Source organism: Ovis canadensis, chromosome 2 (assembly GCF_042477335.2).
Source record: "Ovis canadensis isolate MfBH-ARS-UI-01 breed Bighorn chromosome 2, ARS-UI_OviCan_v2, whole genome shotgun sequence".
Taxonomy (NCBI): domain Eukaryota; kingdom Metazoa; phylum Chordata; class Mammalia; order Artiodactyla; family Bovidae; genus Ovis; species Ovis canadensis.
In genome coordinates, this window is record NC_091246.1 from 11,326,619 (window position 1) to 11,341,910 (window position 15,292).

Genomic DNA, 15,292 nt, shown 5'->3' on the forward strand with positions numbered 1-15,292 from the left:
AGAGGTGAAGAATAAAGTTTTAAAAAATCCTTTAAATGAATAGTTATATTTGCTCTATTGATTCATCATTTATCCATGAGAGGAATTAGGCCAATAGTCAAGTTAGGGAACAGGCTTCCCTGGTGGCTCAAATGGTATAGAATCTGCCTGCAATGCGGGAGACCCAGGTTTGATTCCTGGGTCAGGAAGATCCCCTGGAGAAGGAAATGGCAACCCACTCCAGTGTTCTTGCCTGGACATAGAGGAGCCTGGTGCACTGCAGTCCATGGGGTCACAGACATGAGTCAGACATGATTTAGTGACTAAACTACAAAACAGCAATTCTGTGTAGCACAAACAACAACTCTGTGTTAAGCATACTTGTTTGCTCTGGAGGCTAATCTTAAAATTTATTCTCCAGCCATCTCTCTAACACTGTCTGGTGACTCAAAGCCCCTCAGGTTTAAAAAAAAAAAAAAAAAAAGACACTTTCTCAGGCATAACTTTACCAGGGGTTTAGAGATTACCTCCTAGAAGGAGAGGGCAAAAACCAGACCTCTCTTTGAACAAGGTTAGATTCTTTACTACACAGACTGTGAGCCAAACTGAGTAATACTAAAATCGTGGTGGTCATGTGCCAATTCCAGCAATATTTGAAGAACCCGTTAGAAGTAGCTCAGCTGGTAAAGAATCCACCTGCAATGCAGGAGAGTGGTTTGACTCCTGGATTGGGAAAATCCGCTGGAAAGGGGATAGGCTACACACAGCAGTATTCTTGGGCTTCCCTTGTGGCTCAGCTGGTAAAGAATCCACCTGCAGTGCAGGAGACCTGGGTTCGATCCCTGGGTTGGGAAGATCCTCTGGAGAAGGGAATGGCTACCCATTCCAGTATTCTGGCCTGGAGAATTCCATGGACTGTATAGTCCATGGGGTTGCAAAGATTCAGACACAACTGACCGACTTTCACTTTTACTGTAGAAGCAAAAATGCATCTTAGTAGTCACTTGTAGTGTATCAGTAACTTGAAGTTACTATATATTGTTAAATAGAAGCTTGAGGTTTCTTGCAGTTTTACCTTCACTCAAAAAGAAAAGATTGTCTCTTTTACTTCTGAATATTTATTCTATGGATAGAATATAAAATACAGAAAATAACTGTATTCTAAATGCAGCATAATTTTGGGGATCAATAAAGTACATGTGATGCTAATATTGAGTAGTAGGGAAATAGTAGGCAATTATAGAATTTAAGAATTCATTAAATAATTATGATGGAGACTAACAGTGACAAAAGCTTATCAGTTAAAAATTTTACAGAGGAACATAGATTCATATTATAACTTTGTACAGTGTGTATTAGGATAACACAACTATGAAAATGATCTAGCTAATTAACATCTATATATTTTCCTGATATAATTGGATAAGTATGCAAAAATGTTTAAATGAAGATGGTTATAGTGAAAAATTTGACCTCCTGTTTTTTTCCTAAACAGGTATCATCAATGTGCTTGAAGGAAAGTTCTAATGCCACATTGTTTATTCTTCTTATGTCCTACTCTTGCCATCCCATGGACTGTAGCCTGCCAGGCTCCTCTGTCCATGGGATTTTCCAGGCAAGATTACTGGAGTGGTTGGCCACTTCCTTTTCCGGGGGATCTTCCTGACCCAGGGATTGAACCCGGGTCTCCTGCACTTCAGGCAGGTTCTTTACCAACTGAGCTACCAGGGAAGCCCCTCTTATTCTCAAAGGTTAATTACAAATGGAACTTTATTAAATCTCTTTTGCAGTCCTTTCCATTTTGATTTTGTCAAAATCCAGTCTTTTATCAATTTATCTGAAAGAGGGAATTTGCTTTTTGTTGGTATCAAAAATTTGGATTTCTTTTTAAAACTTTAGGAAGTTTCCTTTATTGAAAGAATATTTTTACCTTTAAGGAATTGCTATTCACTACTAATTACATTGTGTATATATAACTAGATCTCCCCCATGGCTCAGCGGTAAAGAATCCGCCTGCCAAGCAGGAGACATGGGTTCGATTCCTGGGTCGGGAGGATCAGGAAATTCTCTTCTGCTGTTGGGGGCCAGGTTTCGATCTCTGGTCAGAGAACTAAGATCTCACAAGTGGTGACGTGTGACCAAAAACATTGACCGAGAGCTGAACAAATGACCATTTGAAATAGGTTGATTTTAAATTTATACATGTTGCTTATTGTCATTGCTATATATAAATGTTTTAATCTTGGTAATAGACCTCATGGTTACAATGAAAAGGCTAGTCCCACTCACTCACCTTTTAGCTTTGATAATTCAACTTTGAAATTGGTCAAGCTCTTACCTGAAAAAAAGTCTTAAATTACTTAAAAGAGTAGTTATTTAAGAAATAATACACAGTAAAGACCATTTAAGGAATTATGGATGAAAAATCACTTATTTAAAGGATTTGGCCAATATAGAAATAAATTACATCTTTTTGTTCAACTTTTAAGAATATATGTATATAATATATATATTATGAAAAAGTATATATATATTTATATATGTAAGTATGAAAAAGTCAGGGAGTGCTGCACAAATTATTCACATGCAAATGCTTAAAAACATACTACAAAAACTTAACATGCTTAATATACCAATTGTGTTTAAAGTACACTAAAGATACTTAAAAGTATACTGCAAAAATAATAATTAGGATACAACCCCTGAATATGGTTTTTGGTACTTCAGATGTAACATCTCAGAGGGTTTGATCAAAAAAGGTTATGGGATTAGGCTCCCAATTATGTGATGGCAGTTCTGTTTTTTATTGTTAACAACCATGTTGATGTGCCATAATTTTCCTTTACTGTTCTCTTCCAACCTTTAGATATGATTCTTGAGGTGTTCTCCTTAAATGTCATGATATCAGATTTAAGTAATAGTACTAGCTTTCAAAATTTTTGGTAGTAAATTTATGGATCATTATCAGAGACTCATTTTTATTAACAGAATATTGCTCTTGCTTTTCAGCGGGGGTCTGATGAGCTTCTTTCTTCTGGCATCATTAACGGACCTTTTACCATGAACAATTCCACTCCTTCTGCAGGTGTATACGGTGAGTTTTCTTTTCTTTTTTTTTTTTTTCGAAATTTGAGAATTTTCTTCCCTGGATTTCAAACATTTTTTCCACAGTGTTCTTATTTTGCTCATCTTATAACATCAAGTGCCACTATTTATAACAAAAGCTAAAATTTGTGGCAGTGAAGTTCATATAGACGAAGTTACTAGTTACAGCACCCTTAAATTTAAAGGATTAATTTGGATCTAATTTTTGACTGACATTCTTTGTTACGTAATTGTGATAAATTATCAATAAGTTGGTGATCTAGAACTATTGAGTAAAAGAGCTAGATTTAAAAGGTGGCACTGAATGATGATGGCTTTAGAAGTATTAAAACTAAGTTAAAATTTTATAAGCTCACATGATTTTAAAACTAAATGTTCTTAAAATTTGAGGACTGTAAAATGCATTGGAGGAGTGAAGTACTGAAGAGATAGCGAGGGGGTGAGGAGGCTATTGCTGTATAGGAAATCCTGGTAAGGGAGGAAAATTTGTACTGTAGCAGTAGCAGTTGTGATGGAGAGAATTAGAGGACTTGGAGGTGAAATTGATGGTAATTGGTGATTAGTTGAATGTGTGAATAAGGAATTCCACTGATGCTTTTCAGATTTTAGATTTGGATAATTGTGTAGCTGAACTGTAGTGCCTTCGTTTATTTTAGAAAATACAGAAAAAAGATAGGGTTGGACAACATAGCATGTTCACATTTCATACAATGATTTGAGGTTCCTCTGGGAACATCCAGATGGAAGTGTCAGGTAGGTAGTGGGTTCTTCTGGTTTCAGCATCATAAGAGAAATTTGGAAATTGGTATCACAGTCACTTAACAATGGAAGCCATGAGAGTAGAAAGTCTCAGAAAAGGTGAGATTTTTTTTTTATCCAAATGTTTTTGGAGTTATAGGAAGTAAGAGAATGAGTGGACCTCACCTTCCAGACGTTGATGTTTGGAAGAGTGAACAACCTTTATGTGAGGACCCCTATAAGAGAAGTGACAGTTAAGACAAAAGATGAAAAGAAAATTCAGTGAAGAGATTAAAAGTGTATGAGAATTGGTCAGCCATGGAACATTACTCTAGAAGATTCATTGGTGGGGCAGCACTAGGGGGGTTTGTTCTTGTGGAAGTGTGAACTGTAGATAATAGGAGCAGAGGACTGAAAGCTCCGTCAGACTTGACTTGGCTTCAGAGTCATCCGAGTGTTAAAGCACAGTTGCAGAGTTCATCCTCAGAGCTGCTAGGCCAGTAGATCCAGGATGGTCCTGATAATTTTGCATTTCTACAAGTTCCCAGGAATGATGATGCTGACGTTTGAGGAGCCACACTTAAAGAGAATTACTGAATGAAGGAAATAACTAGAATTTGAAGTTCTGAATTCTGATTATCCTCTTGATCTGTTAGACTTTTAAGGAAAATTTGGCTCTTACTCCTAGAGCTATGGTACATCTGGGATGGGGTGGGGCATGTGTTTGCTTTTAACTTTAAAGCTGAGGTCAGTTTGTTTGATCATATTTATTAACTACTGGAACAGATGACCAGAAAGACTGACATCTTGATTGATTGATTGGTTACTTAGGAAAAGAAAGATGTTTATCTGGCAGCAGTAGTCCGCTCTGTTTTGTCTTATGTTTTGAATTTCTTCTTGTATCCCATTTCATTCTAGGTTCAGTGTTTTTAGGTTGACAGTTATTTTCTCTTAGTACTTTGCAGGTACTGTTTTATTATCCTTTTAGCCTCTGTTATTGAGAAGCCTTTTGTCAGCCTGTTATTGTGTAGACAGGATTAATTCTCTGTAGTTGTTTTAACATTTTTCTCTTTAATTTTGTTCTGTGTCTCTAGCTATGTCTGGGTGTGGATCGCTGGTTCTCTGAGGGTTCACTAAAATAGCTTGGGAAGCTTTGAAGAAAATACAGATACCTTGACCTACTCCACACCAATTCTGAAATTGCTGGTTGGGGAAAGAGAGGCCTAGGTACTGTTTTTAAAGCTTCTTAGCTGATACATGTACAACCAGGGTTGAAGACCATTGCTGCAGACTTTGATTTATCCTGCTTAGTAGTGGCCCCAACTTTCCACAGAATTGCCTCCTTCTGGAACTCCAGTTAGACACGTTTTGGGCCACCTCATTTAGTCCTGCATTTGTTTAACGTCTTGCATTCATTGTCACCTCTTTCTCCTTAAAGTCCTGTATTTTGGATAATTTCCTTGAAATGGTTTTCTGATTCACCCCTTTTTCAGCTTTTTCAGCTTTGTCTAATATGCTGTTTAATCCTTCTGTTGAGTATTTGATTTCAAGGCATATATTTTTCAGTGTCTATTTGATCCGTTTTTTAAAGACCACCTAGTTTTTTTTTAATATCATGTTCTTTTCTTATGGTTTCTGTTGTTTTTTCCCCTAATTTTTTAATTATTTAAAGTAATTTTTATAGTCTCAGATTTTACAATTACGGATTTCTTAAGGGGTGCTAATATTCCTGGGTTTTGTATCAGCTAATGTTTGCTTATGGTATATTATTTTTACTTGATTCATAATTTTTGGTTATGAGATAAACTTGAACTAAATTATTTTTGAGAATCTTTTGTGTTTGCTCTGCTAGATTTGCTAGGGTGGAAATAGCAACTTACTCCAGTATTCTTGCCTGGAAAATTCCATGGACAGAGGAGCCTGGCGGGTTATACTACATGGACTCGTACAGAGTCAGACACAACTGAGTTTGCACACATAGTATAGTTCTGCTAAGATATCCTAATGTATATGTTAATATATTGCTTTGGGGATTCATATCAGAAGAAAAGAGAAAATAAAAATCTGGATATTTACATTTCTCCATTCAGATCTCTGAACAGACATATACTTCCTTGTTCAATACCTGTGGTAGATGGAAAATTTCTAATTTTAGTTTGCCTTTTACTGAAAGGGGTCCTCCTAAGGGGCCGGCCTATTGGTACCTAGAAATTTTACTTCTATTTTTTAGGTCACCTATACATTAAAAATACTTTTGTAATACTTGATTCAATATTTGCAATTCTCTAAAAACTTCAAAAACTAAAGATTATGTTACTCTTAGTTCTGGACTTTGAATAAATGTTTCTGATTGATTTTGAACAAATTTTATTGGAAAATTTCTAGGGCTCATTTAAAGAGTTTAATCCCATTTTAAGATACTTAAGTAGTTCTTCAAAGACAAAAATAATTTTAAAAATCACATTAATAATGGGTTGCTAAAAGAAAGCCATGTGTAGTACTGTGTTGAAAGATCTTTTTGTTTTCAGTACAGTCTTCAGCACAAAATTTTTGTAGTTTCAGTTTAATTAAGTCACTCAGTTGTGTACAACTTTTTGCGACCCTGTGGACTGCAGCACGCCAGGCCTCCCTGTCCATCACTAACTCCCAGAATATACTCAAACTCATGTCCATCAAGTCGGTGATACCATCCAGCCATCTCATCCTCTGTCATCCCATTCTCCTCCCATCTTCGATCTTTTTCAGTCTTTCCCAGCATCAGGGTCTTTTCAAATGAGTCAGTTCTTTGCATCAGGTGGCCAAAATATTGGAGTTCCAGCTTCAGCATCAGTCCTTCCAATGAATATTCAGGACTGATTTCCTTTAGGATGGACTGATTGGATCTCCTTGCTGTCCAAGGGACTTTCAAGAGTCTTCTCCAACACCACAGTTCAGAAGCATGAATTCTTCGGCACTCAGCTTTCCTTATAGTCCAACTCTCACGTCCATACATGACCACTGGAAAAACCATAGCCTTAACTAGACAGACCTTTGTTGGCAAAGTAATGTCTCTGCTTTTGAATATGCTATCTAGGTTGGTCATAGTTTTTCTTCCAAGGAGTAAGCGTCTTCTAATTTCATGGCTACAATCACCATCTGCAGTGATTTTGGAGCCTAAGAAAATAAAGTCTGTCATGGTTTCCGCTGTTTCCCCATCTACTTGCCATGAAGTGATGGAACCAGATGCCTTGGTCTTAGTTTTCTGAATGTTGAGTTTGAAACCAACTTTTTTACTCTCCTCCCTCACTTTCATCAAGAGGCTCTTTAGTTCCTCTTGGCTTTCTGCCATAGGGGTGGTGTCATCTGCATATCTGAGGTTATTGATATTTTCTCCCGGCAGCCCAGCGTTTCTCATGATGTACTCCACATATAAGTTAAATAAGCAGGGTGACAATATACAGCCTTGATGTACTCCTTTTCCTATTAGGAACCAGTCTGTTCCATTCCATGTCTAACTGTTCCTTCCTGACCTGCATACAGATTTCTGAAAAGGCAGGTCAGGTGGTCTGGTATTTCTATCTCTTTAGGAAACACAGTTTGTTGTGATCCTATCAGTGAAAGGCTTTGGGATAGTCAATAAAGCAGAAGTATATGTTTTTCTTGGAACGCTCTTGCTTTCTCGATGATCCAACGGATGTTGGCAATTTGATCTCTGGTTCCTCTGCCTTTTGTAAATCCAGCTTGAACATCTGGAAGTTCACAGTTCACGTACTCCTGAAGCCTGGCTTGGAGAATTTTGAGCATTACTTTGCTAGCGTGTGAGATGAGTGCAATTGTGCAGTAGTTTGAGCATTCTTTGGCATTGCCTTTCTTTGGGATTGAAATGAAAACTGACCTTTTCCAATCCTGTGGCCACTGCTGAGTTTTCCAAATTTGCTGGCGTATCGAATGCAGCACTTTCACAGCATCATCTTTTAGGATTTGAAATAGCTCAACTGGAATTCCATCTCCTCCACTAGCTTTGTTTGTAGTGATGCTTCCAAAGGCCCACTTGACTTCACATTCCAGGATGTTTAGCTCTGTAGACAAATGTTTTACACTTGTCTACATAAATCTTATGCTTTGCCTTCTAAATGTAATCTTAGGAATGATGGCAGAGACTATTTATTGTGTGCCCCAATACTTTCTATTTTCTTAAGCAGCAGAGCGCTAATTTTTAACAGGGCATGTTGTCACCCAGATTAAATGACTGCTTTTCTAGTCTTCCTTATAGCTAGGTGTGTTCATGTGATTGAGTGCTGTCTAACAAGATATAAGTGGAAGTGTTACATTTCTACATGGGTTTTCCTCTATTATCTTTCTGCCTATAGGAGTATTAGCTTCCATCTGTGAGAAAAATGCTCCAGAAATCTGCCTTTGAATTTATTGCTGAATATTAAGCCACACATGCCTGACCAGTAGGGGTGGTATTTCAGCTCTACAATAAAGACTATTCTAAACCCACCCTAAAAATACTTAAAAACAAGCTATAAAACAAATACCTGATCTGAAAGTAACTTTTTTCCAGGAAGGAGTCTGGCACTTTAAAGGAATGAAACAAATGCTGGTGCTCACAATGTTGAGCATTCAACCAAAAATTGCCAGACATGGAATGAACCACAAAATTGTGACCCATAGCTAGAAGAAAAATCAGTCAACAGAAACAGGTTTAAAAAATGACAGATGATGAAATTAGCAGATATGGACTTTGGAACAGTTATTAAAGTATGTGAAAGGATTTAAAGGAAAATATCAACAAAGAGAAAATAAAAATCAAATGTAACTTCTGGAGATAAAAATATAGCATCTAAAAAGAAACAGGCATGGCTCCAACAGCACTAATATTCTGTAAAAGAAATAATCAGCGAATTTAAAGTCAACAGTAGAAACTAAACACAGACCAAAAAAAAAAACTGAAAAAAAAAAAATCAGAGCCTTAGTAACCTGTAGAACAAAGTAAAGTGGTTCTAAACATGTGTATATTTGAAGTCCCAGCAAAAAAGATGGGGGTTGGGAAACAAATATGTCTAAAGAAATAATGACTGAATATATTCCAAATTTGGTGGAAACCGTACACCCACATATCCAAGAAGTTCAATGAACCACAGGCAGGATAAACACAGTGGAAACCACACCAAGGCTCATCATAATCAAATTGCTGAAAACCAGGAATGCAGAACAAATCTTAAAAGTAGCCAGAGGAAAAAAAAAGTCACATTTTTCAGAGAAACAAAGATAAGAGTAATGAGAGTTCTTGCCCCCAAATAGTGCAAATCAGAAGACAATGGAGAAACATCTTCAGAGTACTGAAGATAAATAACAATCGGACCGAAATTCTATGTCCAGTTAAAATATTTTTCAAAAATAAAAGTTAAAGCTTTTTTGAGGCACACAAAAGCTGAGAACATTTGTTAGTAACAGACTTAAATTTTATGAAATGGAAAAGGAATTTCCTCAGACTTAAGGAAAATGATACCAGGTGGAAATTTGGGTCTACACAAAGTGGTAAATATGTGGATATGTGAATTTTCTTCCTTATGTTTTTGGTTAAGTTCAAAGATAATTGAGGGATTCTGGGGAGGTGGTAGAGTAAGAAGCACCAGCAGTCTTTCTACCTAAACGACAGTTGGGCTGGCAGAATCTGCCTGTAACTAATTTGGAACTCTGAAGTCTTTTGAAGGCCTGCGAGTTCCAGGGGAAGACTTCGAAGGTAAATTGTGGTTAATTATGGTCGATTTTAGCTCTCAGCACAGTAGCAGCTACCATCCCTCACCCTCAGTCATATGGTAAGCAGCTGTGTGAGTTCCAGAGCAGCTTACAAATAGGACCCAGGGTGGGCAGAAAGGATCTTGTCCGTCAGCTTCAAGAATCTGTGCTCTGATTGCTCCATCTGATCACATAGATGCAAAGAGGCAGGCAGCCATTCTTCTTGCCTCTCTCCCTTTTGTCAGCACCTCTCACCCCGAGTACATGTGACTTTCAGAGGATATAAAGGGCTGGTGTTTTCCACAACTCCCTCCCCTTCATTTTCCTTCCTCTGCCCCCTTTTGGGAAGCAAATATTAAAGACTAGGACATTAAAAAAACAAGTGCATCTACAGAGAAAATTAGAAAGTAATAGTGCATGCCCAGGAAAAGACTCAGAAGACACTTGAGAAGGACTTAAATTTATACCTCAAGCTTATTCTTGGCATAGAGACAGTCCAAAAGAATCAGAAAAACAACACAGACAAGAAAACCCTGAGAAAAGGGAAGAATCTGATTTCCAGCATTACCACAATACCAAATTTGATGAAAAATATGAATATAAACATCTAAGAACCTTTATGAACTCCAGGTAAGATGAATTCGATGAGACCCACACTGAGACACATTTGAAACCAAACTTTTGGAAGTCAGATAAAGAAAGAATCCGAAAAGCATTAAGAGAGAATTGACTCATCACATGCAAGGGATCCTTAATAAGAATATCAGCATTATTTCTCTTCAGGAACTTGAACAAGGCAGTGGGCCAATATATTCAAAGTCCTAAAAGAATGTAACTGTTAACCAAGTATCCTATGTTTGGTAAATTTGTCCTTCAAAAGTGAGAGAGAAATTAAGACATTCCCAGATGAGTAAAAACTGAAGAAGTTTATTACTTAACTAGATCTGCCCTGCAAGAAATAGTCAAAGGAGTCCCTTGGGGTAAGGTGAAAAGACACTAGACAGTAGCTCAAAGCCGTTTGAGGAAATAAAGATCTCAGTGAATGCCATTGTAAAAGCCTATATCATTCAAACAGTGGTTTGTAATCCACTTTTTCTTTTCTGCAGATTTAAGGGCCTAATACACTTTTTAAAAAAATTATGAATCTAAAAGCTCTCAAGTGACTTGGTTTGTAACTCCACATTTTGTTTTCTACATAATTTAGGAGACTGATAACATTTAAATAGATTATTAGTTTGTTTTTCTGGGCACACATTGTTTAAGGATCTACTTTTTGTGATAATAGTGGGAAGGGGTGGGGACAGATCTATAAAGGAGCAGAGTTTTTGTATGTTATTGAAGTTAAGCCAGACTAAATTCAAACTAGAGTGTTATAACTTTAAGATGTTAAAAGTAATCCCCATGGTAACCATAAAGAAAACAGCTATCTAATATGCTTAAAAAGAAATGAGAAAGAATACTTAGAGTAGACAGAATCTTAGAGCGAGAGAATAGAATGGTGGTTGCTAGGGACTGGAAGTAGAGGGTTTAGGGAGCTGCATTTAATGGATATAGAATTTCAGTTCTATCAACACAAGGTGAAAAGTGCTACGGAAATGAATGGTTGTGATAGTTGCACATTATGAATGTATTTAACATCACTGAATTCTGTGTTTAAGGATAGTGATTTTATATGTATTATACCATAGTAAAAAAATTTTTGAAAAAAACTATAGAATGCTCTCTATGGAAAGCTTCATAAGATACAAGTGATTAAAACAAGATGCAAAAAGGAAAAAAGGTAATTGACTTTAAAGCAAGATAAAATTAATATAGTTGGATTGTAGCAAATGTGAAAAGTACAATATATGACAGTAATACAAAGGATATGTATGATAAGAGAAACAAATGTATACTTTGAAAAGTTCTTACATAATACCTACCTATTATAGTATTTTAAGGTAGACTGGGGTAAGTTAAAGTTACTGTTGGTTAAACTCCAGAGCAATCACTTAAAAAAAACTAACCAGAAAAGTAAACATAATTGAAAACCAGAGGTTATCTGCCATTTATGTGCATGTTTTATGTGTGAGGTATTATGTTTTCTTGATAAATTGGTCCATTTATCATTACGAAGTGTTTTTCTTTATCCCTGGTGATATTCCTTTTCCTGAAGTCTACTTTGATATTAGTACTTTATCTTTCTTATGATTAGTATTTACATGCTTATCTTTACCTGTCTTTTTAGCTTTAACCTGAGATTTTTATATTTAAAATGAGTTTCTTATTCACACCATATAATTGAATTTTGCTTTTATCCAGACTGTGTAGCTTCTGCCTTTCAATTGGAATCTTTATGCCATTTTCACTTCACATAATTATTGATACGGTTGGGTTTACATCTGTCATCTTGCTATTTGTTTTCTATTTATATTCATTCTGTTTCTGCTTTCTGTCCTGGCTTCCTTTAGATTATTTTTTATATTCCATTTTATTTATCATTTATTACTTTGCATTCCATATATTTCTTTATATTTCTTGATACATATATATATTTTTCACCTAATTATAGAGCTTCAGGATACATAAAGAATACTAACAACTAAACAAAGAAATAGAAATTATAGCTGGAGATTTCAGTACTCCTCTCTCAGTAATTGATAACCCAGTACATAAAAATTAGTAGGGATACAGAACAGGGGTTGGCAGATTCTCCTCTTGGCCAGTTCCATTCCAGTTGCTCATTTTTGTATTGCCCATGAACTGAGACTGATTTTTTACATTAAAAAATAAACTATATACCTCATATTATTTCATTAAAAAATTTTTTTATTATTATTTTTTGACCCTATGGCATAGCATGTGGGATCTTAGTTCCTCAACCAAGGATTGACCTGGAGCCCCCTACCTTGAAAGCATGGAATCTTAACCAGTGAACCACCAGGGAAGTCCCTGATTTTTACGCTTTAAATGGTGAAAAACACTGAGAATATTTTGTTGTGATTGTGAAACTTACATGAAATTAAATTTCATTGTCTGTATATAAAGTTTTATTTGAACACAGGCATGCCTACTTGTTTACATATTACCTCTGGCTGCTTTCATTTTATAACTGCAGAGATGAATCGCTGGGTCAGAGCCTGTATGGCCCACAAAGTCTAAAATATTTATGTGACCCTCTAAAAGAAGTCTGTAGGTCCTCTAATACTGAAGTTTTCAGTACTTTCAACAAGCTTGACCTAATTGACATAATGAAATAGTCTCCCCAGCACTATCAGGATACATACTCAAGTTCACATGAAGTGGTCTGCAAGGTAGACTATATGCTGGGTCCTTAAATAGGTCTCAGTCAAATATGAGTACATTAAAATTAGATCTTAGATTTGTATTAGAACTAGAAATTTTTAAAAATAATACTCAGATATTTGAGAAGAAATCTCCAATTGCTTAGAAAAAGAAAGTAATACAGGTATACATATATCCCCTCCTTCTTGAACCTCTCTCCCATCTCCCTCCCCATCCCACCCCTCCATGTTGACACAAGGCCCCTGTTTGAGTTTCCTGAGAAATACAGCAAATTCCCATTGGCTATCTATTTTACATATGGTAATGTAAGTTTCCATGTTACTCTCTCCATACATCTAACCTGCTCCTCCCCTATGTATATATGTATACATACATATATATGTCTATCTATGGCTGATTCATGTTGAGGTTTGACAGAAAACAACAAAATTCTGTAAAGCAATTATCCTTCAATTAAAAAATAAATTTGGGGTTCCTCCTTCCCTAAGATGGCAGCAGCCGAAGACGAGTTACTGCTCCCGCGGCTCCCCGAGCTGTTCGAAACCAGCAAGCAGCTTTTGGACGAAGTGGAAATCGCAGCTGAACCCACCGGCTCCCGAATGATCCAAGATAAGGTGTTCAAGGGACTGGATCTCCTGAAGAAGGCTGCTGAAATGTTGTCACAGCTCGACTTGTTCAGCCAGAATGAAGATTTGGAGGAGATCGCGTCCACCGACCTGAAGTACCTGATGGTGCCAGCATTTCAAGGAGCGTTCGCCATGAAACAAGTCAGTCCCAGCAAGCGTCTAGATCATTTGCAGTGGGCTCGAGAACACTTTTTAAACTACTTAACTCAGTGCCAGTACTATCACGTGGCAAAGTTTGAGCTGCCCCAAACCAAGACCAACTTAGCTGAAAATAACACTGCTGATTCCTCCATGGCCTATCCTAGCATCATTGCTATGGCATCTCAGAGGCAGGCTAAAAAAGAGAGATACAAGCAGAAGAAGGAGGTGGAGCATAGGTTGTCTGCACTGAAATCTGCTGTGGAAAGTGGTCAAGCAGATGATGAGCATGTTCGTGAATATTACCTCCTTCACCTTCGAAGGTGGATTGGTATCAGCTTAGAAGAGATTGAGAGCATTGACCAGGAGATAAAGATCTTGAGAGAAAAAGACTCCACAAACGAGGCATCAACTTCTCAGTCGTCTCATCAGGACAGGCCTCCAATGAAACCATTTGTTCTCACTCAGAACGTGGCCCAAGCCAAAGTATTTGGAGCTGGTTATCCAAGTCTGGCATCTATGACAGTGAATGACTGGTATGAACAGCATTGGAAATTTGGAGCATTACCAGATCAGGGGATAGCCACTACAATGTCAGAGTTCAAAAGAGCAGCTCAGCAACAAGAAGATCAGGAGCACGAGGAGGAAGAGGAGGACGAACAGGCAGTCCGCAGAGCTCGCGAGTGGGATGACTGGAAGGACACCCATCCTAGAGGCTATGGCAACCGGCAGAACATGGGTTAGCCTCCCCGAATAAGGCAGGACAACAGGGGCTTACGTCTTCCCCACCAAAGACAGCAGTGCTGTCTCCCCGTCCCTGCTCTTCTGCTTCAGCTCTGCACAGTGAAGGCAGAGATGCTTAGTCTTGCTTAATGTTCAATAAAATGTCAAGCAATGAAGTGTGTATTTGTACCCTAAATGATAAGCCAGAAATCTTCTTTTGGAATTAATCATTCTCATCATGATATATTTTAATTTTAAGTAGAAAGAAAAGAGGACTGAGAAATGGCTCTGTATAATCAATCAATGGTTGTATGAATTATCTTAAAAAAAAAAAGGTCCCTTCTATCACATGCGCCTGTGCAGAAAATAAATAAAACAATTAAAAAAAAAAGAAAATAATACATAATCCGTGGATCAAATAAGGAAACACAAGGGAAATTAGAAGTATTTTGAAGTGGATGAAAAGGAAAACATGGCTTACTAAAATTCATAGGGTTCGGCTAGAGCTGTTCTTAGGAGAAAATTTACATCTTTAAATGTTTTATTAGAAAAGGAGAAAATGTCTAAAATGAATAAGCTTCTAAGTGTAGCATAAGAAGGACAAAGTAAACCCCAAGTAAACAGAGGAATGAAAATATTAAGTATGAAAAGAAAGTTAATGAAAGAAGAAAATGAGGATTAATGAAAGCAGTAGCTGCTTTCTAATAGATCAATAAAATTAATAAACTTCTAAGTAGACAGAAAAAGAAGGTAAGTTACCAATATCAAGAAGGATCCTGTAGACATTAAAGAGGTACTTTTATGGACTGAATATTAGAGTGAATTGCCATGTCCTCCTCCAGGGGATCTTCCTGACCCAGGAATTAAACCTGTGTCTCTTTGGTCTCCTGCATTGGCAGGTGGGTTCTTTACCACTGGTGCCACCTGGGAAGACCTGGATAAGTTATTTGAAATCCTAAAAGATAATGCTTTTA

At 37.0% G+C, this 15,292-nt stretch overlaps 1 protein-coding gene and 1 pseudogene across 3 annotated transcripts in view; both read left to right on the forward strand.

Annotated features, from left to right (window-relative positions):
- Positions 1-14,714, forward strand: part of LOC138433207 (immunoglobulin-binding protein 1 pseudogene) — a 33,758-nt pseudogene extending 19,044 nt beyond the window's left edge.
- The window catches only part of PTBP3 (polypyrimidine tract binding protein 3), an 86,696-nt gene that overhangs the window by 18,939 nt on the left and 52,465 nt on the right, over positions 1-15,292 (forward strand). For all 3 annotated transcript variants that reach the window (XM_069575418.1, XM_069575420.1, XM_069575417.1), the window contains one exon: positions 2,989-3,073. In XM_069575418.1, the coding sequence (XP_069431519.1) occupies positions 3,040-3,073 (34 nt within the window). In that variant the 5' untranslated portion in view covers positions 2,989-3,039. The remainder of the gene's footprint in view (positions 1-2,988; positions 3,074-15,292) is intronic.